Source organism: Zosterops lateralis (genome assembly GCF_965231275.1).
Source record: "Zosterops lateralis genome assembly, chromosome: 4".
NCBI lineage: Eukaryota > Metazoa > Chordata > Aves > Passeriformes > Zosteropidae > Zosterops > Zosterops lateralis.
The window spans coordinates 252,696-277,050 of NC_139765.1; the positions used below are offsets into that span (position 1 = coordinate 252,696).

General features: G+C 47.0%; 1 protein-coding gene across 1 annotated transcript in view; it reads left to right on the forward strand.

The window, feature by feature from the left end:
• Nucleotides 1-24,355, forward strand: part of IQSEC3 (IQ motif and Sec7 domain ArfGEF 3) — a gene marked incomplete at its 3' end in the record, with an annotated part of 99,280 nt that overhangs the window by 67,188 nt on the left and 7,737 nt on the right. The window contains exons 4-8 of the mRNA XM_083860307.1: nt 6,036-7,114; nt 11,284-11,445; nt 20,648-20,770; nt 21,400-21,566; nt 23,668-23,807. Coding sequence (XP_083716433.1) covers nt 6,036-7,114; nt 11,284-11,445; nt 20,648-20,770; nt 21,400-21,566; nt 23,668-23,807 — 1,671 coding nt within the window. The remainder of the gene's footprint in view (nt 1-6,035; nt 7,115-11,283; nt 11,446-20,647; nt 20,771-21,399; nt 21,567-23,667; nt 23,808-24,355) is intronic.

Genomic DNA, 24,355 nt, shown 5'->3' on the forward strand with positions numbered 1-24,355 from the left:
ACTGCATTTGCACTGTGATGGAATAACCTTCAGCAAATACATCAGCCTTTTGTTCACCTAGAGCTTTCGCCCTGCCTAACCGAACCTTTGGGTGTGATAGGCTGATGGAGGAAGCAGCTTCCCCACCTCTGACTGAGTCACCCTTTCACCCAAACCTGTTGGTGTCTGCTCTGCCTTGCCTGGATTCAGTGGTCCAAAATGGACCTAGAAACCCAGCTGTGAGTGTAGGCTTAGGGATGGGTTGCAAGCAGCCAAGAGCAGCATCATTCAAGGGTAGTGCCTCGCTCACAAGTGCACAGTGTCCGTAGGGCTCCCAGCAAGTGGTTGTTCCGAATGACCTCCCTCATGGGAGTGTCTCCAAGAACCATCTCAGCATTTTGGATCATGCAGGGCAGGGCCCAGCACACTTCTGCATTAGCAAGAACTTTCAAGAGGAAGTGGGGTTTATTTAATGAGTGTCCTGCACAGCATCTACTGCAATGTTTGTGAACTGCTGCCACCACTGCCCTCAGTCCAGAGGAGGATGCTGGAAGAGGTAGGCAAGTTTACCAGGCTGAGAGAAAATTATTCAGTCCTAGAAGTTGCAAGGACTACCTTCTATGCCTGAGACTACAGCCTAGCTCCAGAGCACAAGCGTGCCTACCTCTAGCTGCACCTCCTAATGGACTCCCAGCAGGAGACAGTGGACAGGGGCTGATGGCAGCTGGCCTCCTCCCTCACAGGTGGAATGTGTCCCCTCCCTCCTCATCTCTGCAGATTACAGTCCAGGAGAACTGCTCTGCAAAACAGAAGCATAATTTGTGCCTTTTCCCTGGGAGAAAGGCAGCTCAACCAGAGGCTGCAGGATATGCAGACCCTGCAGTCTGTGAGGTGAGGAGGACAAGCTAACACTAGTGACAGTGTCTGGATTACGTTCAGGGGGGAGAGTTCAGTGGAAGCTGTGCTATTGCAGCTGAAGGGTCTCAGCTAATGAGGTTTCCACAGAAGACGCTGCTACTTCTGGGACATCTCTCTATCACTTCCCTCAAGGCATGGATGCTGTCCCTAAACATACATGTCAGATCAATGACCCAATAGATTTTTGAGCACAAGAGACACCTTGGCTCTCTAGCTCTGTCTTTCTCAAAATACTGCATACTCAGACAGAATTCTTGCTTCACACCAGGAAAAAAATAAGAGAGACTAATTAACTGGCTTTCCAAGCTAACATGACATATCTTCTGGGTGGGCCACATCTTGACTGCTGCATATGGGCTTAGTCTCTATAGCCTAGAGCTGATCTGGTTTGTCCTGGGGAGTGTCTGTCCTGTGTTATTTTAGCTCTAAGGTCATGTTGCCATATCATTGTTCATGCAGCAGAGGCCAAATCTGCCCTGGATGCATGTGAACAAGAGAGATATGTTTAGCTGATTGTTCATTAATGTCTGGTGCCTCACAGAACTGACCTTGCAGGGTCTGAGCCTGTCTCCTTGGTGAAACCATTTTCTCACAGTGAAGGGACCTTAAAATCCGTGTGCCTCTCCAGACTCATGGATGTCTTCAGTGAATTGCCTCCAGCTCTGGAAGGGGGGATTTTCCCTCAGTGAAGAGTACTAATTCTTCCACTGTAGTATGTTTTTTATAGGTATTCCTATCAATTTACTGATCAGGTAATTTTATTAAATGGGAGTAACGGTGATAGGACCTGCACAGGGCTGTCCCAGTCAAACCCTACTTATAGCAGAACTTGTAATACAGGAATAGAACTTACAGTAAGAGAAACAGGTGGAAGGAGACAGTCTCACTGCACAACTGAAGTCACATTTACCTTTTGAGAGAGGACTGAGTGCTAGTAAGGAAGGAGGGTAAAGTGCAGCCTCCTCTGCAAGGCTTGGGTCAGTCGTTGCCCCTCAGCATAATCCTAGAGAGTTGGTGAGTGGCTTCATGGCCCTACTTGCTCCCTACGCCATGAAACAGAGAGAATTCTGACAGTGCACAGAGCAGAAGTACTCTATGCTGGGAGGTTGGGACAGAGACTGAATTACTAAAGTTCTCCTGTGCTTAGACTCTATTTAATGTTGGGAAAATGGAGGGGACCACAGGAAAGAGGAGGATGCTCTCAGTCACACATACTCTTAGGCTGTGCTGAAGGGCAGAAGGTGTCCCATGGAGGAAGGAAAACACTCCATTAACAAATATCCCTTATAGCAATGTCCTTCCATTGTGGGAGGCTGGAAGGAGGGAGAAGCATTAAGAATGAGTGATAGAGAACATGTATACTTTGTATGTCTTTTTTTTTTTTTTTCTAATTGTTTTTACGATGCATGCATTGCCTTGAGTGACTCAGATTCTGTCCCTGAGCCTGATTCTTTTCTGATTATAACATGATAGCACATCACCCTGCTCAGTGGCAACCTGGGTGGAAAACCAGTGCTAACTGATCAGGTCATGGTCTCTCCTGGCAGATTTATCAATTTATGCCCATGGGCACTGAAGCCAAATGTTTGGCCATATCCAGGCCTGCAGTTTGGCTTGCCTTTTGGCTTGCCTTGACCTTGTTAAATCTCCCTTCATAAGCAATCCCTCATGGCAGTGTCTATATCGCAGCCATTTCTAATTCAGCCACAAGGCCTGAATTGCTCAGAGTGAGTGTTCATACTGAGGCCCAGAAATGTATTAAGCTAATTATTCTTTGAATTCCCCCTGACCCCCCTCCTGCTTTTCCCTTCCTTTGGCATCGGCTGTCGGATTATTCCCCAGAGAAGAGTAGCTTTAAGTAGGCAATTACTTGTGATTCATGGGGTTTATTAGGAGTGAGAGAAGGCCAATCATGTCTGGCCTTTCTCGCCTCTCAGATGGGAAGAGAAGGTTCCTCCAGCCATCCAGACATACATCTCCATTACCCATGACTGCTGTGGTGCTAACAGATGCCCTTTCCTCCACTGGAGAGGAAGAACACAGGCTACAGCTGTGTGAAATCTTTAATTCCTTTGGACTGTCAGTTAGCTCGATCTGACAGCAAATGAGTATGTCTCAAACTTTAATAAGGAGCAAATGGCTGGGTTACAGCAAAAAAAAGAGACAGAGACCCACTGCTACAAAAGAAGGCTGGGGAGGGCACTCCTTTCTATGGGGATGCTGCATCTGGCTCTGCCAGTCTTCTTAAGCATCCCTTGGAACAGTCCCTGTCCCCGTTACGCCTGCTGAAAGATACCGTGGGATTCCCCTTGCTTTGGACAGTGTCATTTGGCAGTGGACCACATGCAGAACCCAGCCTTGCACCCCTGGTATGAACTAGAAAACAGACAAGTTGTGGAGCCCTCTCACTTCTGATCTTGTTCTGCTCCTTAATGCCTTAGTCCTTTGGGAGGACTGACATTATGGACTGCAAAAAGCTGTTGATGTTCTTTATTGAGGTACTGACAGCTTGCTCTGTTCCTTTAGACTTTTAGAAGGATCTTTCCTCACTAGCTATTAAAGTCTGCCATTTTTGGCACTGTCCTTGAATGAGATAAACTGGCCTTTTACTTCAGATCAGCAATGACATCTTGTCTTGGCCTCTAATATGATCAGAGCATATGAATTTCATGTTTTCAGAATGGCTGTCACTTCCTTGGAAACTGCAGATAACTGTAAGGCTCTTGCTTCTGCTTTATTTTGCATTTTACTGTTATTCTGTCCTTCCCATTTGTTCCTCTTTCCTTCCTAACACAATTAGCTCTACATATTCATTAACCAGATCATTATTTTAAGCGCTCATGGCCAGTTGACTGTCTGAGTTGGGCCTTTGCAGGTTACTGGTTTAATTTACATTTATCTGCATGAGCCTTCCTCCTGAAGGAATGGGCCAAGGGATAGTTCAGTCTCTTTCCAGGCAGGCCAGCTTTAAGGACGTATCAGGAGTGTTGGTTTTATGGTGGGATTTAAGATGTCCTTGTTTATCCAAAAGGCCTGCTGCCAGGTCTTGTGGTAAATGACACTGTATCCATGATTATTGTGAGGGTGATTTTTAGCAACATTTATGCAGAATTTTTCTGGGAGAGCAGCAGTGAAAATATTAGGCAAATGTTCTTTAAATTAGGGGTAAGCAGAGCTCTGAGCCAGCTACCTCTGCAATGGCAGTGGCCAACCCCATGGCTAAGAAAAGTGCTGGTATTTCTTAGTGCTGGGCATTGATAATTGCCTTGGACAGACAGCGAGCTCAAGGGCAAGGCAGACAGAAAACAAAAGCCTACCTGATGTCTGAGCAGAAGGCAAAGGTCCCTGCTTCATGTCCAGAGAGGGAAATATGAAAGGATGTGCTCCCCATCCCACTCTCTTCCATAAATGTCAGCCTCCCAGGACTTGCTCCACAGCCAGGGTACCAGTGCAGGCACAGAATGGCTGGGCTTACCTTGTTCCTCTCCACCTGTCATCTCCCAGTGTTACATTATCTTCTTCTGCTTCCAGAGGAGTCAGTATTGGAAAGATTCCAGAGGTCATTTACACTTCTCATAGCTGTCAGACCAGCTCTTCATGTGTATCCACATCACTCACTGATCTGTAGCTTACATCATGTTGTGAAAAAGAAGAAGGAAGCAGGTGACATGACATGACTCTGGGAGCTGAAGCTCATGCCTCAGTCTCACTTTGACTGTGAAACCAATTTGCACTTAAACTCAGACTTTGTGGAGCTCAGTTTTTCAAACTGTGAGTACTGGGCCAACAAGGCATGGTGAGGAATGAGTGGTATGTCTGGGGCTGAGGATGCAGTCAGTAAAATTTGTCCTTTGGTTCTGCTAACAAGCTTATATTTACCATATGACTGATGCAGCGAATCCTCTGCTAATTCAGGACTGATTTCACCAGCACTCTCAGTCCTGCCCTTCATCTTTTTTTGGTTTCTCCACATGTGTACACACATATTAAAACTACAGTCTGCACCTGCACTCTGCCCTGTGAAGTGCCAGTGATGTAGAGTTTAGCTCATAGTTCAGCCTAAACCTCAGTGAAGGTGGTTTTAAGTTCATTCTGCTTCTTTTTTTTTTTTTTTTTAACCCCATTTTCCACCTTCATTGTCACACTGTCCCACTCATCCACTGTCAGCCACTCGTTGGAACCAAATCATCTGTCATTCTCCTGGAACTTGTTAGTGAAAACCCAGCTGCAGAGGAAGAGTGGGGGGATTACCAGGAAGTTTAAATTCTAGACTACAGGGACAACCACATATACCTGCTCTGCTGAAGCCAGTTGAGATGGTGTGTGTTGATGTATTTACAGGTGTTTGTCGTTACTAGCTCACGTAAATCCTCCTTCTACTTGTTTTTAGCATCTTGTCTCAACATTTAAAATTCAGATTTTTTACTTTTCAAAACTGAGAGTCTTTCTTTTTCTGGGTATTTTTCTTTTCATTGCTGGCTGACACCTGAAAAACTCAGATATCAAAAAGGAAGACACTTTGGCATTCAGAGTGCTTTTTAAAAGACACAGACTCAGAACAAACCCAGCCTCCACTAACTTCTATGGAAGTTTATGTTTCTCACTAACTGCTAGATCAAGCAAACATTCTCTTCATTTAAAAATTTAATTTTCTTCCCTTTTTCTGAATTCTTTCTTCTTTCACTGAGAGTATTTCTTAAGGTTGCTAAGGAGGAGAGAAGCATTAGTAACACTCTGAGACAAGAGATAATGCTTGACATTACCAGAGCATTGCTGCGCAGGAAGACACAATGCTGGAATGTTGTATTTGCACTGATGAACTTGCCCCAAAGGCCATCAGAAGTGAGTCTGCAAGGGAAGAGCACCTACAGGCTCCAGCTTTCATGACTGTCACTCTAGGAAGGGTCAGGATCCCATTATAGCTGTGAGGGAACTTGTAGTGCTGATGATTTAGCCAGTCATGCCCAAATGGGAACCTTCTGTTGAAATCAGGGTCAGGGCATTGCAGGGAAAAGCTAATCCAGTGTCGGAAGTTCCTTTGACATCCACTGAAGACTAATCAGTGTAGGAGGTGTGGCAACAAGAAGCCATCAGGAGGCAATCAGCAAAAACTAATGTCTCTGTTCTCTGTTTTTCAGATCGAAATGCTAGAGCACAAATATGGCGGCCACCTGGTGTCCCGCAGGGCAGCCTGCACCATCCAGACCGCCTTCCGGCAGTACCAGCTCAGCAAGAACTTTGAGAAGATCCGCAATTCCCTGCTGGAGAGCCGCATGCCGCGCCGCATCTCCCTGCGGAAGGTCCGCGTCCAGAACTCGGAGAGCTTCTCCGCGGAGAAGGCCCTGGTGGAGGGGTACAACTTCGTGGGCATCCCCCTGGTGAGGTCCCCGTCCTTGCCGGCCACCATCAGCGGGGCGCTGACTGAGCTGGAGGACTCCTTCACGGAACAAGTTCAGTCCCTGGCCAAATCCATCGATGATGCCCTCAGCACCTGGAGCCTGAAGACCATGTGCTCCCTGCAAGATGGGGGCTCGTACCAGATCAGGGAGACCTTCAGCGCTAGCTCCATGCAGCCAAACCAAGACTTGGAAGCTGAGCTGCAGGATCAGGACAAGGAGGAAGGTCTCCTGCCAGATACTCTACCCAAGAGCAGCAGCACTCTCATGATGGCTTTTCGAGATGTCACAGTTCAGATCGACAACAAGAACATCTCTGTCTCATCATCTACCTCGGTGTCCATGGCAAACTGTCTCAGCAGCAACGATCAGGCTGGGCCCTCTCCAGCTACCAAGGCTGAAGAAAGCCCAGGAGAAGGGGAGGGAGAAGCCAGCGAACTACCGTCTGCCCCAGAGAGTTTACCTGAGAACAGCCTCACTTCCACCGAGGTGGATGTCAGTACTAATGGCATGGGGGACAGCAGCGCTGAGCCGGATCAGATGGCGGTGCAGAAGCTCCAGTTTGATGCAGGCAATGAGGTGGGGCAAAGCAAAGGCTCGGAGTCTGAGAACGCAGATAACTCAGAGCAGCTGAGCAGCAGTAGCACATCCACGTCAGCCAAGTCAGCCTCTGAGGTGTCCTCAAAAGAAGCCCTGCAGGCCATGATCCTCAGTCTGCCAAGGTACCACTGCGAGAACCCAGCCAGCTGCAAGTCTCCCACACTCTCCACAGACACCATGAGGAAACGCCTTTACCGCATTGGACTGAACCTCTTTAATATGTAAGTGACTCTTCCTTTGTCTCCCAGCCTGTGTTATGCCTCACAGAAACAGATGATGGCAGGCTCTTGGTCTAGATCCATCTCCAGGGAAGTTTGTTTGTATTCAAGGGCATGGCCATCTGGGTATGCAATGCACAACAGAGGTTGGCTTCCCAGAAGCTCTTTCCCTAGTCTCCCCAGTACTGTCTTTCTCTTCTGCCTGACACCGGAACAAGCCCATGAGTAGTGCCTATGCTCTCACAACTCACCGAACCCTCAGTTCCAGTTGCTGTCCATTTGGCATCCAGCAGCTGAGCCTGGGATCGCTCTGCTCCACTCTGCTGCAAAGGGACAAACATAGCTGGAACTGTAAACCCAGCCCTGGTTACTTAACTTGGGGTAATTCCATGTAAAGAGACAGAGAGAGACAGAGGTAGAGCTGAGCTTAGCTAGCCCAGTATGAGTCATAATGACAAAATTACATCTCTGGCTGTCATTTTCCTTCAGATACTTGGGTAGATTTTCACCTGACAGACCAGGTTTTGTCACCTGTCTCTCACATATCTGAGTCTGATATCCTATGAGAAGGCTTTAGGTTTGAAAGCAAAAGCAGAGCAGAGGTTACCATGAGAAGAGGGTAACTCACAGGGTCACACTTGGATTGGCAGAAAGCAGCTGAGCTCCCTTAAGGAGATTTAGATTTGCTCATTGCCTTTTGATGAGACTTTTCTCATCTAAGCCAGCCATGAGAAGTACTGGGTTTTGCTTTATCATCACACTCTCATATCTCTGTCTTTGTTTCCATTTGAGTCCCCTAATAATGAGGATGTAATGTACCCATACCAGGAGAACATTTTTCCACGTCAGCGTGGGCATTTTAGTCAAAGCAAGGACTGATCATTGTGCAGTCCTAGGCAGAAGCTTTTCCCAGACAAAGGGGCAATGCACAGGATTTATACATGTGTACCATGGAGGCTGTGGACTCCAGGAGGGAGGGACCAGGAAGAGGGACCAGGTTTTTAGGGTTGGTGTCAGAGCACATGCAGAAGTGCAGTGATGTGAGGTCAGACAGATTTGGGACTCTTACAGAACTGAGAAGGACATGTTTCCTGTTCTGAGTACAGGCTGGAGGACAGGAGTAAGGAAAATAACCTGTCAGCTCAGGGGAGTGATGCCTTCCTTTAATCACTGTCTCTAGGGGACGTGTGGCTCCCCTTGTGACTTCCTGTTCAAGGAGCTGGGAGGGCAATTAAGCTTTCTGCAGCTATTTAGTTATTGCTTTCCCTGTGTATTGCCAGAAAGAAGCCAGTTTACTGTGGTGTTTGGGATGTGGGCACCGATCCGTAGGGCATGGAGCTGAGGCTGTGTGTGTGCACGCACATCCTTTTTCCTGGCTTTCCCTGGAGCAGGAGCTGAAAGCCCACAGTTTTCTAGTGGAATCTGCCACAGTCTATCTGGCCTTGCCTGGCACTTTTGGAAGGCAATGCTCTGGCTTGGAGAAGGCCTCTGGAAACACATCGATGCGGTGGCACTTTCCCCATCCCTGCTGCACCGTGAGGGGGTGAAATCCCTGGAATGGCGAGCGCTTCATGATGCAGCAGTGCTGTAAGAGCTCAGTGTGTGTGGGCAGCTGGCTGCGTGGGCAGAGGGAAAGCCAGCAGGACGTGAGGAATCCCGCAGCATTTGCTGGCGCTGCTTAACACCCCTGCAACACCAAAAATGAATAGAGGGACCAGGCTCAGGAGAGAGTGGGGGAGAGTTGTCTGCTGCACATCTGGGTAAAAGCTGCATGCTGCACTACGTGGGATACATCTGCAGGTGTTTGGTGGCAGAGATGCTGTATTGCTATCAGGATTTTGTGGAGAACAAATTGAATCATGGGAAAAACTGATGAAAGGCTGCTGTTAGTGGAAGAATATTTGAGTTATGGTCTAGGCAGTGCAGGAGGGCTGTCACGGCTGGACTGTTTTATCCTGCATCCTCTGATGGCACTGTGTGCACCACCTCTACTGAAACCTCCCCAGCACGCCAGTGTGTGCATTTTTCTGGCCATATTCAGCTCTCAGCTCCTCTGGAATGGATCCAAAGTCAGTCCAGTGACTTTGGAGTCACACGGGTGTAACTGAGTTCATCCTGGTGTTGTGAACACCATACTGTCCCTTGCCAAATACCAAAGTATGCAGGTGGATGTGCATTTTATGAATCTCTGTTGCTTAGTTTGATTTGTGTCCCAACCATATCACCTTTGCACCTAGCAGGGAACTCTACCTGTGCTCTTCAGTGGTGAACCAGGAGGTCTATGTGATAATAAAGAAGGTGTATTGTTGCTTTTCCCTGAAGAAGCCCTGGGGTTTTCAGTATCAGACCTTGCACCTCTCTATCTATAAATTTAATGGGCTGATTGTTCTTACAGCCCTCCCCCCAAGGGATGCCACACTGCCCAGGGTATTTTCTTTTGACATTACAGAGTAAGCAGAAGTATTTCAAGCCCATCTGCTTTCTACTTGCCTGTGAGGCCCCTGTAAGAGGAGCAGGCCATTCTGCTGAATGCTGATCCCCTTATAGCTAGACATATGTTGCTCACCCACATACTTCACCACCTGACAAGTGTCACAGTCTGTGCCTGTGCATATCATGCATTCACGTGCTCTGAAACCTCATCCTATTCTTTCCTCACCCCAGGAAACTGCCTGAGCAAACTCACTCCTTGAGCTTTGACAAAAAACCTTGAATTTGGATTAATGATGGAAGTATGAGATCATTTCATGAAGTCACCTCCTTACCTCTCTCCACTCACCAGCTCAGAAAACGAAAGAAATGTGGCAATCTTCCTGCCATTGCAGTGATTCACCTCAGCACACTGCATCATGACCCTTCAGAGGGGCAGACTGAAATACAAGAGGAAAACCTCCTGCACAATGCACATGTACCATTTGTTGTTGTCTGTGCTGTGAGACAGGCACCACATAGGCTCACAGCCACTCCCAGGATACAGAGGCTTGTCAAGCAGGACAGAAAGATGGAGACAGATGCTTTATCAGGGCCTCTGGCAATAAAACCAGGGGTAATGGTGTTAATATGAAGGAGATTTGATTAGATGTAAGGAAAAAGATTTTTACAATGAAGATGGTGAAACACTGGCACAGGTTGCTTAGAGAGGTGGTGGATCCCTCATCCTTGGAGATAGACAAGATCAGGTTGGAGGGATCTCTGAGCAACCTTATCTAGTTGAAAATGTCCCCACTCACTGCCGGAAGGTTGGAGTAGATGGCCTTTAAAGGTCACTGCCAACCCAAACCACTCTGCCTCCGTAAGAGCTGTGTGTGCAGGCACAGACACTGGCACATTAAGAAGCAGAAAATCCCTCCCACAGCCAGGCAATCAGGCCCACTCAGCACCAGACTTGTTCTCAGAGAGATGCTCACAGCCACAGAGGGAGAAAAGCCCTCTGTTTGGGAGCTGCAGACGCTCCCTCCCTTCTTATGACAAAGCATTCTCTGGGTGCCCTCTCTCACACAGAAAGATTTCTGCCTGAGGGCGTGAATCAATAGAGAAGGGAAGAAAAACACAACTAAGAGCGAGGGAAGTGGAGGAAGAGATAAGCAAATCTGAGTGTGGGATTTCTGTTCAGGCAGCCAACATCAAGCTCAGGTGAGGAAGGCAAAGAAGTATCACTCAACAACGAATGTTGAAAATATATGAAAAACAAATATATATCTTTTTAAACAAAAAAAAAGCCCACTTTTGGTTATTTATCCTCCTTGGAGTCTTGAGCCTTGTTTGCCCATAGACCATGTCAGCAATGTCTCCTAAGTTTCTTCACAAAGGAAAGAGCCTTTGACTCTGGAGCAGATGGATGGCAGAAGAGCCAATAGTGAGGCATGGTACAATGCAGCAGGATCCTTTGTGGCAGTGGGATGCCACCTGTGATTGCCAGGTGACAGCAGGTGCTGCAAGTGACACAGCAAGGTCCTATGACATCTTTTTTATTCCTCACCAGCAGCTAGGGGGGCACCCAGCAAGTCACTTTTCCTCACCCCAACCAGTCCCATTCCTGACACACATGTGAACTGGTAGGAGCCCAGGCACATACCAAGGGCTGCACTGATGCACGCCACGGGGTGAGCCAGAGGCAACAATGCCTCCAGAAGATCATGCAAACTCACCATGTCTCTGTCCTTGCCTTCCAGAAACCCAGACAAAGGGATCCAGTTCCTGATCTCCCGAGGCTTCATCCCGGACACCCCCATTGGGGTGGCACACTTCCTGCTGCAGCGGAAGGGCCTCAGCCGGCAGATGATTGGGGAATTCCTGGGCAACAGCAAGAAGCAGTTCAACAGGGACGTCCTGGAGTAAGTGTGGGAATCTCTTCCCCTCCTCCCTGCACTCTAAAGGAGTTGCCAGCTGACTCTGCCCCTGGCTGCACCAGCAAGCCCTTTGTTGTCCTCCATGCCCCTCCATCCCCACTCTTTAGGAACTCCACCACTGCCAGTCCCTATCTGGCATCCCTCAACACATTTCCCACCTGTGTGTTCCACCCTTCATATCATCAGTTCTTTCATTTCAGTTCCTTCTCAGGAGGCCTGTGGTCACCTAGCAGGAGCTCAGCACTGTCAAGTGGTAGAACTAGTGATGCTGGCAGGTTTGGGGGCTGGGAAACTCTTTGGTTGGGGTCTCATCCCATCCATATAAAGTACCTCTGACACCTTCTGGGAAGTACTAAGAGAGGCAGAAGAGGAAAAATATCTGCTTCCTGCTGTGACACCAGCAGGGAGAAGTGAGTGCTGGCTACATATTCAGTTCTCTTTCTGTCCAGGCTGGAAATTGGTGGCCCTTTGAGTTTGTCCAACTGCATTAGGAGGATAATTACAAGGTCCTGTTTGTGGTGATGAGGAGGCCTGCATATGAAAACATGGTACTAAGGGCTTGTCATTGCCACAGCAGCCACAGAGCACTGAGGAACACTCCAAAACCTCAAATGAGCTGAGCTGAGCTGCCCCTTTCAGAACAAAATCTGCTTCTGTTCAGTGGCTGCCTTTGCTGGATTGTTACCTTCAGTTCTCTCATTGTGACCCTCTTCTGGTCACAAGCCGTGCATCTCTCAGCCTACACCTCTCTCCTCTTTCAAGTCTAGCTCATTCAGAGACCCAATTCCAGGCATGACGAGCACTCAGCTGCGTCTTTCTTTTATTATGCAGAAGCACAACTCTAAGTAAGAGCTGCCTTTCCATTAGGCAGGGAGTCCTTTGCACTGTGTTCTTTATTAGATTCTCCCATTCTCCAAAATGTTCTCTACTTCCCTTGAAATTTGCAGTGTTTTTTCTTGAACCAAACCATACAGAAACTCCAAATCCCATCCACATACCACTTCTACTCCAGAGAAAGACTGAAGGATGCCAAAGTTCAAGAGCCAAATCTAGGCCTAAATTTTAAAATTAATTCCAGCTACAATTGCTTCTTCCTATTGCTGCAGGTACCTGTACCTGACCTTTCGTGCATCTCTTTTTTCAATGTACTGTAGAAATATTGATGTGTCCAGCAACAAGACATGTGCTCTCCAATCTCTTCATGCTGAGAATTACAATTAAAAGTAATTGCCTCTTTTTCTCCAGTAAGTGTTGTGTGGGCTGCTTTCTCTGATAGATAATCTGCTCAAATCCAAAACTAGCCTCTGCATGCACAGGGAAATACTGCAACAACAATAGGCTGCCACTTCCTCATAATCCTAAATTTGGCATCATCCCTGCAAATGACCATTTTCCTCTGCCTCACATGGGACTACAAACTCAGTGTCAGCAGCTGCTGGGAACAGCCCCTGTTGCAAAGCCTGTTGTCAGCCTCCCAGCCTCAGTACCCAGGAGCTGCTGTGTTGGGGTTGCCAGTCCTGTTTCTGCATGGGGGACATTGGAGCAGGTGGCCCTACTCCATCGTGCTCATTACTCAAAGTTTCCATTGCCCCTCTCATGGTACCACTCCAAATGTTCAGTGAAAGAGTGACCTTGCCCATCCTATTAACATCTATAGGAAACAAGGCTCAAAGATGGGGAGCTCAAGATATTGAGGCTGTGTGCACATGGACACACCTTGGACATGGACTGCATGTTCCTGAACATGTATCAAACCATGGGTCTGAGTTCAGGGTTCAAACCTGTGTCTGATCTCTCCAGGCAACAGATGATATGCCTGCACTAACAATCTGTGCTGCCACCCCCTCTTCACAATAAATGGCTGATTTGTCTTCCTTAAAGGCAAAGATAAAAGTAGACTTAAAATACACACAGCATATTCTAAAACAGGAAGGAAAAAACCATGCACATTCAGCTGGTTGTAACTGTGCCATTTGAAGGTACTTCCTGTGCCAATTCTGAGCTTAGGGGTATAGTTGAGCATGGTTGGTGGGTTTTGCAAGCAAATTTTTCATCAACTGCTCATGAGAGCTGGATGGGCGATGGCTGCACACCCAGCAGCGTGCCATGCATGGAAACAAAGCATTGAAAGGAGAAACCATGGCCCAGAATTATAATCCTGGGTATTTTTCCTGTCTATGCCACTGGAAGAAGAGGGCTGTCAGTGTAGTCTAGTGTGCTGGCATTTCCAGTGCACTGTATCTCAAGGGCTGGTCACAACTTATGAGCTGTTTCTATGGGAACAGGAGGCAGATCAAAGACCTTTTGGCATTTTAGAACTGTCTAAAACCTTGTCTGGTTCTCATTCCCCATCCAACTCCCATCAAACTAGCTCAGGAACACTGACACAGGTTGGGAGAATAGACTCTGCAAGGGTTGTCCTCTGTCCCCACATCCACCCACACTTAGCAATGTTAAAGTACATGGTATTCCCTGGAGAGCATGCAGCAGACAGGAGAGCTCATACAGTAGCTCTTGCACAATTTGTCCAATACAAGAGTCATTTTTGTGACCCAAATGGGCAGAAGAACAGGCACTTAGTCCTGCTGAGGTCAAATGCCCAGGCAGGGTGGCTGTGAGCAGGCAGTAGTGCTTGCACAGGCCCTGATCACCTGCAGTGAGCAAGCCTGAATGCAGGCAGAGATGTCTGTGCTCTTTCACATCCCAAATCTGACCCTGGAGCCTCCTCTACCTCCCAAAAGCAATTTCAATTATTGATGCCACTTGCTGTGTTAGTTTAGCTTTCGCTCAATGTGAAAACTTATGTTGCAATTGTGTATTTTAAGCAATATTTCTATTGCAGCCAGGTTGAACTAACCCAGCCGCATGAATAAATAATAGGACAGCTTTTAAAACATCTGCAAAAGTGTCAGCCTCCCTTGTGCATTTGGAGGCAGGGCTGCCCAGGTTACAAACTCCAGACTCAGCTGTAAAGTCCAGCCATAAGTCTGTACTCTGCAGAGCTCTCTTGGCTTCTGCAGGTATTGAAGCTGTGCTGACAGACAATCCAGCCTCTGCCTGTTCCTGCTGTCAAACAGCAGAGCTCAGGAGTGCAGAGTGGCATTTGGCACTGGGAAGATGATCACACTTTACTGTCCACCTAGTAAAAGTAAAATTCCAGAGAAGTGCTGTGCTGGTTGCAAAGCCTTTTATGTAAAAGGGCACGGGTTTAGGTGAGGTAAGCATTTTATGAGGATTGAGCACTTTGGTGTGCTATTTTGCCTTCCCACACCTTCATGCCCAGCACCTAAATGCCCTGAAATTATAATCTCCCTTCCATCTTCCTGCTCGTATCTTTCAACCTTTAACTGATTTTCTTGGAACTCAAAAAAGGTGTCTGGATAATTCACAAGTAGTTCTACGTGCTAGCCAGAGGAACAACAGAGAGAGCAGGAGAGTTTCAACAGTTTCTGACTATAACTGACACACATGCATTGATAACACTGAACCACTCAGGTCTGTCTCTTTAGGAAGACGCAGTACGTAATTTTCTTGTTTAGAAAAGACTTCAGTATTTAAAACTAGGATTTATCTCACCTGTTGTTGGCCACCACCAAGTTCAGTGTCTTTTAGAAATTTATGAATTCCTTTTGTCAATGGAGAGACACGGGGCCCTCAAGAGTGTTGTTTTTCTCAGTGTGCTAGTTTAGTCTGGATGTGCAGCTTTTAGGCATTTTGTGTTACAGGATATAAATCCCACTTGTAACCTATTTTAAGCATCCCACAGAATAACCATTCACTGTGATCAGCATCCCACAGTAAGATCCAAGAACCTCCTTCCACTGGCTGTGCTGCATCCAGTGAGAGAGAGTCACTAGGGACCTGCCCCGGGGTTTCAGTGTCTACCAGTCGAGGGAATACAGCTGGAGAGAGGTAGCCTGGCTCATTAAAGGACCTATGTGGTACTGAGCAGTTTTAATCAAATCTATTTGTCAAGTACTGCAGAAAAAAAAATTCTGTTGCTTTGAAAAAGTCAGGCCCAAGGCATTAGTTTTTATATGAGACACATCATCATCCTTGCATCCTTTCTTCATTCTCTGTTTATTTGTTGGCTTTGTTCTCCTTCCTTCATACTTTCCTTCACTTTAGTCCATTCTTCCCCTCCACCTGTTCCTGACTCAGGAATTGCTTCCATTTATAGTTCATTCATGAACAAGAAGATGTGAGTGATTTCATGAATGGGGTCAGCTATGCTGGTACTGGTTGGTTTGTGTTCAGCTCGTGGGACCTGGAAGTGCAGATGTGGCTGTCCTGGTGCACTTGCTGTCAGAGGAGGAATGGGCAGAGATTCCAGCAGAGGAGACATTGTGCTGAGTTGGGGTCTGGCTGCTGTTAAGAGTGGAAGTTGCTGTTGGAGACATTCTCCCTGCGGGTGAGGAGGTCTCCTGTCTGTCAAGCCTGTGTTGTCTTCTCTTTCTGTCGTGGAAAGTCAGGCAGAAAAAAGCTGCTCTTAGTAAGTGCAGAGCTGGAAGCCCAGCAAAGGGACTCTCTCAAAGAAGAGTTAGGTTGCTCTTGGACAGACAGAATGGGCTTGTCAGGTTAGCCCAAACCAGCCTTCTTTCCCTTCTCACTGAGGATGCTGCAGAGGGTCAGTAGGGGACTTGTGTCACAGGAGGGCTCAAACAGGAGCAACAGGCAAGGATGTGATGGACACAGGTCAGGGGGAAGAACAGTCAGTTCTGGTTCCTGCTGCAGCAGGGCTGTAGCACACACCAAATGTGAGAACAGCCTTCCCGTGCCAGACCTGAACAGGCTGAAGGTGCACCTTGAGTCTGCCTAGTGCCCAGGGATGCTCAGGAAGGAGTAGATTCCCAGGTAAGGAGCCATGTGAGCTACCAATGACCACTGGGAGGGTGAATAGGCGTGACAGCCCCAGGGGAGAACAGGCAATACATGTCCTGTAGCATTCTCCAGAAAGGGAAGACTGGTGCCAGCTCTGGTCTCCATTGTCCTCCCCAAGAGGGTGTGGAGGGCAGGAGTGGGACACACACCTCTGCCCATGGGTGCATGCAGTTGGGGAGTGCTACTAAAATTTCTTTCTGTTCAGTTTGCATGTGCAGGGCACTCTCCTTCCAGAGAGCTGAGCTCTTCTACAGTTCACCCAAATCACCTTCAGAAAGCTTGTAGAATTAGGGAGGCTGAGAAAAGGGATAGTTTTTATTAGTATCTTAGTGCCTTGTGATTTTAGACTTTCCACCTGGCTGCCTCCCCCCGTGCTCCCTCCCTGAGTGGGGGCTGCGGGTTCATTACAGATGCTTTTAGTTGCATCCCAGCTCCTGCTGCATTGTCACCTGAGCGGAAAAGCTGGAAAATAGGTCATTACACTTGGGTGAGCAGATCCCAGCCCCACATGATACAGCTGCTTCCTGCCTTCACTGAACCCTTTTGCCACAGGCTTTTTTGCCATGCTTAGCCCTGTGCTAAATCCTTGCAGCTCTTCTGCCATTATGACCACCAACTTCTGGGGTGATCTCTTCCCTGTAACCTTGGAGGCTACAACAGAGACAATAGCTAAGCATAATAATCCATCTAGGAGCCCACTCTTTGGTCCTGGAACCTGGTGTGGAATTCTCTGTTTGTTGTTGTGAGGTGCCTCAGGGCAGATCAAACTCCTCATGTACACAGAGTCCTCAACCCCCAGTGAATTTCTGGATGCACTGCGAGGCCAGTTTGTGTGGCTTGTTGCAAGTTCATGGACAGGAAGGAGTTGAAACATGAGATTTTTAAAGGTGATTACTGTGTTTCTGTATCACCCCTCGAGCCTCCTGGTGGTCCTGGAATAGGTGTCCAGCTGTTTGTGGAAAAATGAACTCAGCACTGGTTTTAGCATGTGCACATAAGCTGTTGGTTTATTCCTTGGATGCAGAGAGCCACCCACTCTCATATCCTTTGTCAGCTTCCATGGTCCCTAGCTTGGAAACAAAAGACCTCCTTGCTCTGGTTTCCAAAAGAAAAGTTGTGCTGCATTTCGGGGGATGTCTGACACAGTTATCAGAGCACATTTGGAAAGTCAGTACAAGTCTGTGCAGGAATCTGAAATCAGGGAAGGCTGCAAAACTTCCAGCTGTCTAGAAGAGGAGGAGGAGCATGGCAGACCCAAAGCACAAGGCTGTTTGGCTCTGAATGGACTTTGCCATGTCAAATTTGCACACACAAAAAATCAGACAAGTCTGATGCACCTTTCTCTCTGCCTGTCTAGCAGCAGAAATAGCAGCTTGGTACCTGATGGCTCCTCTAGGAGCTGTTCGTCAGACCTTTGGCACAGGATTTGTCAGATAATTCCAATCCAAGCACAGGCTGACTTTGCTTGAATCAAACATTCTTCCTAACCTGTCTTTTCTGCCTGGTCAACTTTTCTTAGTAAGCAGGACAGGGGACACTGTTCTTTGGGCTGAGAGACATATGGCAGGGACTCCCAGGAGTTAGAATTCACAAAGTAAACTTGCATCAGTCAGTCTGTGAGAGAAACTCTAGGAGAATCTGAGCATAACCCATGTAGCAATGCCTGTTTGAGTTTGAAGACAGCTATGAACAGTTGCCTTGTCCTACTTGTCCTAATGAAGGCTTGATGCTTTCTGTATTAAGGGCATTGACTTTATTACTTGAGATTTGTACACAAAGGGGAGGGTGTGTTAGGGCAGCCTGTGTGGAGGGCGAAAGACTGATCAAAGAGGGAAGGAGTAAGCAAAAGATGGATGATTTAATGCTGGTGGATTGGGGTTACTGGGGTGACCTTAGAGGGTGTCCCTGGGGTGTGCAAGGACTCAGTGTTCACATGTCTGGAAGCAGACAATAGCAGCAAAATCACCGGGGTCAGTGCTGAGAAACTTTGCACGCTGGAAAGGATTAAAAAATAACAACAAAAGCCCAAGTGCAGAGGTGGCTGCAGCTGTGAACACAGGAACGACTAACAAGAGGAAAACTGCTCTTACTATCAAAGATAAATTCCAAGAAGCAGAATGCCTTGATGTTAACCCAAGGGTCTGACTATAAGTATGAGAAAAATAAAAATAAAAAAGGAAAGAGGCAGTGGAAGAAGTTTTTCTTATTGCAAAGTGTTTCTGCAGTCCACCTCTTGGAGAGATAAAAAAATATTTCATGGAAGATTTCCTTTGAGACAAGTCCCTTCGATTCTCTTCCCTTGCTCCCTGTTTGTTTCTGAATTTTGATTATATGGACTTTGTGCAGAGAAAGAGCCCACAATTCCTAGCTGAGGTTCTAACAAGTCCTACCTCAGAAGATACAAAGCACTTTATGTTCAGTCAGAGCTCTTGGTAAATTATTCTGCGGGTGTCACCCCAGTTAAATGATGATAACTCCTGAATCAATAAGGCCATGGAGGAATGCAGAGATGTCTCTGAGCATTTGAACTCCATCCCTCACCCATTTGAGGCATTGTGAAACAGATGTTTATTCTAGCAAGGCTGCACATGGCGCTCAGCATCTTAGTTCACAAACCACTTCCCAACAGCCCAGAGCAAACGGCAGCACTTAGAAATGACCAGCAGACACACCCCCAGTTTGCCTCAGAAAGGAAGAAGAAACTGATAACAGCACATCCCTTCAGTAGTAGAGGATTCTTTGGCAAAAATTCCAGATAATCCTAGGAAACAGAATGATCCAGAAGAGAGCCAATCTCCTCCTCCTCTTTTTTCCCTGTACCACTCCTCATAAAGTCCCAGACAACCTGCCTTGGAGAAAATTGTCTCCTTAATAACCTTGAATTTGGGATCAGTTTATCCTTTACCAGATGACAAAGCAACCCAAACACAATACAAAGGATTAAATAAAGGGGCTAAGGGGCTAATAAAAGTAGCATCCAAAGCACAGAGAAGCAGAAAATATGAGGTTACTAAATTTTTAATGCACTTCTAATGTCAAGGTGGCCCCATTAGCAAATTAGTAACTTTATATTTAAGAAATGTTTAAAGAAAATGGGATTTTGGCACCTGTGATTTTCTTCATCTGTCAGACAGAATTTCAGTTTTGAAAATTTCTTTTGGGAAAGAACAGTGACAAGCAGGAAGGTAAATTGTACATACCAGAGTCAGGGGAAAGTAGAATAATTCAATGTCTGTCTTTGTTAGAATAACTAGTTTTCTAGACAGGACATGCAGAACATAATTCTAGACTTCAGCAAAGCTTTGGACATGAGATTTTTTTTGTTGAGAGTGGGAGAGAAATCAGCAGAGGAATCATAAACAGGGGACCAGATTGGCTGATACAGACATTAGTGCCTACATACTCTACTAAAATGGGAAGCTGGGCCTAAGGGACATTACAAACAGGGGTTTCTGAGTCTAATCTTTTGATTAATGCTTGCAGTAATGACCTGAGCACAAAAAGTAGGAATATGCTAACAGAATGGGCTGAGGCCACATGGGAAAGGTGTTGTCATTACGAGTGACTGAAATATCATGCAGTAAGAACAAGTAGATTACTTGGCTCATACAGAGAGCAAGAACTGTATTGGTAGGTTTTGGAGACTAACAGCAGGGCCTCTAAAAGATGAGGATGCTTTACTGGGAAATGAGAGGTGTCATCCCCTTCCTGGGGTATCTAAACTGGCCATGAATTTCCAGTGGGCAGTGCATCACTTCAAAATGCAAAGTGACGCCAGACGAGCAGGTAATGCTGCATGTCCTTTCTGTACAACAACTTCCATTTCCTATTTTCTCTGAGCTGATTCTGGTCTTACTGATATTGATACAGGTGTCTAAATATCTCTGCCCCTATAGATGTCTCTATATCTATATAGATACAGGTAAGTATCAATACATATATGTATATATATATATATATACACATCCTTTCTCTGTATATGCATATGTGAATGTATATGCTGTCTGTGGTGTGATATATACAAACCAGGGTGTATACACACTCTGTGGTGTGATATATACAAACCAGGGTGTTTACACACACAAACACACATATATAAATATACAGTAAAGCACAGGAATTGCTCACCAGCTGTGGAATGCAGGAATCCCTCGAGTGAAATCACGGCCTGTGGTAATGCAGGATCCAGGGAGCCACAGAGCTGTCTCAGGGCCTCTCCCGTGGGATTTCCCTGGGGAAAGCAGCACAGTGAAGGAGGTGAGCCACGGGAGGATGTTCTGACGAGGGCTGTGTACCCCTCCCACAGCTGTGTGGTGGACGAGATGGATTTCTCGGGCATGGAGCTGGACGAGGCCCTGCGGAAGTTCCAGGCGCACATCCGCGTGCAGGGGGAGGCGCAGAAGGTGGAGCGGCTCATCGAGGCCTTCAGGTGAGAGCAGGGCCCCAGCCCCAGTGCTGCTGCCAGGGGAGCAGGGAGCACGGCACAGCCCAGGCAGGACAACAGCAGCCATGGAGAGAACGTCCACAGAGCTCCTTTCCAAAGAGGGGGATCACGAGGGGCTCCTGAGGGGTGAGTTGCTCTGTGCCACGGCTGCGGCCTTGTCAGACGTTCGGTGGCCTGAGGGGCACCAGGGGCAGAGAGAGGAAGGTAAATTGTACATACCAAAGTCAGTGGAAAGTGGATTATGACGTGGCTGCCAGCGAGGGATCCCCTGTTCACTGGTGACTCACAGGAAGAGAGGCAGAGGGGCTGGCAGGGCTGCTCTGTGCTCGGCCAGGCCGGAGCAGGCACTCCTGTATTACACTTGTACTGACACACACTGAGTAACCCTCTCCAGCCACACCTGCCTTCTCCTGAGGAAAGGAAAGCTGAAGTTTCAGTGGCCTATTTCAGCCATTGGTGGGGAGATTTGCCTCCAGAGAGCAGCGGGTCCCTTCTCTGATGTGTGGGAGGCGGAGTGACAGGAGGAATGTGACCTGCCTGTGCTGAAGCCACGGCCAGGCTGGGGCAGGGGGCTCCCGTGTCCCGGGCTAAGTGTGTGCATCCCTCTGCTGCAGCCAGAGGTACTGCATGTGCAACCCAGATGTGGTCCAGCAGTTCCACAACCCGGACACCATCTTCATCTTGGCCTTTGCAATCATCCTCCTCAACACGGACATGTACAGCCCCAACATCAAGCCTGACAGGAAGATGATGCTGGAGGACTTCATTCGCAATCTGAGAGGTGAGGGTCCTGCTTTGACTTTTTTTTTTTTTTCCTGCCCTCTTGCTTTTCTAAATTCTGCCTAGATGAAGGCAGGAAAAACCTAGTGGAACTGCCTTTCTCAGGGTCTCCTGCTAATTGCCTGTGAGCCAGACATGGAAGGCTTTTTGAGATGCCTTCTAGGGTGCTGGGGAAGGGAAATTATGATTAACTTTGTTTTCTGCAGAAAGCTGTCCAGCCTTCTCAGAAGCCAGCCATTTTCCTTTGAGAGATGGCTTAATCTTTTAAGATATCTCATTGCTTGGAAACAGTCCATTGTATTACATTTTCCTATTGTTCAGCTCCATCCTTCTTAGACCCTGCTGGGTTGTGCTAAACAAGCCCTACTTGCTGATTTGAATATATGAACACATTTTCCTTTTATTCAGGCTAAATCTTCCCCCTCTTAATTGCCTGCAATTACTTATAGTAACTGTAGGCATGACAGAGTTCATGCATACATTACCTCTTTGCAATTTCTGATACAATCAGCTCCCAAATCAATTTTTCTTCTATTTTCAAGGTCGGTCCTTTCCATCCTGGTAATAGGTTGTTAAAAGCACTTTTTCAGATGTGGTCACAACATACTCTTATATAGAGCTACTGCCTTGTTCTTATTTTCAGATCTACTAATGCAGCTTAGTATTGTTTGGCCTTTTTGACATCATGTCTAGACAAATTATTGTCTAATTTCCCAGCCATATTCACTCCTAGGTCATCCTAGGTCAGCCATTTTCCAAGTTTCTCTTACTGCACATCTGCAATTCAGATAAAGCTCCCTCAAAGTTTTCCCAGCGTAAATTCCTGTCTTCTTTGAAGATTTTGTACTTTTCTGGGTTCCTTTGACTTGTTTCTTTGTCCTGACTGCTGTTCAGAGAGTGTCATCTCAGCCTCCCACACCTTCCACAATTTGGCACCTGCTTCAGACTGGAATAATACGACACTGAGACCCTCTTTCAAGTTAATTCCACAGACACTGAATGGGGCTGCTACCTGCCATCATCCCCTTTAGTATTACAATTGATGGCACTAACAAAAGAGGTGTTTTTAAATGTTAACTTACTCTTAGAGTTGGCTGAAAATCTGTCAGTTCACGCCAGAATGAATTGAACAGCATGAAGGTCACTCACCTCCAGTGTGCAACACACCACAAGCCATTAGAGTGAGTGAATGTCACCCCATCACAGACAAGGAGAGACACTTCAATCCAGACTCACCTGCAGGTCAGTGCCCAGGCCAGCAGCTTCAGCAGCCCATGTTTGAAATGTTATTTGAGATACATTTGCAAGGATGTAGGTAAAGGAGCCAGGACATCTCAATGCCTTTCCATTTCTTAGCAGCTCCTCACCTGCATCACTCAGGATAACACATCTCAGACCACGGAGCTGGAGGGGATGCAGAAAAAAATTTATATAGAATGACTGGAGGAATTCAGTTTGGAGGAAGGTCTGACAGCTTGGTTTGCAGTGTTTGGCTCAGGGAAGGGTGAAAAAAACCCCTTTTCTGCCAGTCTCTGAAGGGTCAGACAGCAAAATCTGGAGAATTATCTAAGGAGATGTAAAAGAGAAAAAGTGGCAGGGTCAAGGCAGAGATCTCACAAACAGAATAGCAGGGAAGTATTATTCCTAGGAGATAACACAGGAAGAAAATGGTGGAGGTCACCAAGCAGACAAGGAGAGCTGATGCTTGCATTGGCAGGAAGAGCTGCTGAATCCCATCATAGGCCTTCTCCACATCTAGCACTTCTGATGATACAAAATCAATGCAGAGGTTGCTGCTGAGTGGCCCAAGATATATGAATGTGAAATTGTAGCTATAAAAACTTAGGAAACACATGGAAAGGAGCCACCATGCAGTGGAATAATGAAATCAACTGCATTGGCCTTAGAGATGTCAGTCTCTCCTGCTGGTGCATTAGATGCATTAGGGAAACAAAGGAGACAGCCTAAAGTGAAGTATTGCTCTTCCCCTTCAGCGTTCCCAGCACTGCACAGTGCAGAGGCAGTAGTGACCTGCCAGGGACCCCTGGTTCTTCCCTTCCCTTTTCTCTCTGACTGGCCTGCCCAACATCTGTGTTTGGCAGGGGTGGACGATGGTGCTGACATCCCTCGGGAGCTGGTGGTGGGGATCTATGAGAGGATCCAGCAGAAAGAGCTAAAATCTAATGAGGACCATGTAACTTATGTCACCAAAGTGGAGAAGTCCATCGTCGGAATGAAAACGGTGAGCACCCGTAACCCTGCTGGCACCCACTCAGCCCCTCTGCCCCCCACCTCCCTCCCTGCCCTCTTTTCTGTGTTTTTCCTTCTCTTATGTAATACTTTCCTTGCTTGTCTCTACAAATTTACTCCTCCTTCTCCAAACTCTTTATTTCCTGCTATCTCATTCTTTCTTAATTTTGAGGGATCTGCTTGGCCAGAGTTTACAGTGTGTAGTGCAGTAATTGTTTGCCCATGAATTTTACTGCAGGTCCTGCCTGCCAGTGCTCAACTGATAGCTCTGCAGTGTTTCAAATTTTGAGGCCTTTTAAGGGTGTATGAAGTGAAAGGCAAAGGGATAGAAGACAAATTTATCCATCTGTCTCTAATGAGTTCCCTAAAAATTGCTGGGGTTAAGAGATCCCCAAATGCACAGACAGCAACCAATCAGTACTGCAAAAACATACATACTCTTTATGCAAAATAAAGCAGAATGATTTCTCAAAGCCCAGGGAACCCGCAGATACCCAGTGGGGTGAGAGAGGATGAGCAGTGACCCAAGGATTGGAAGCC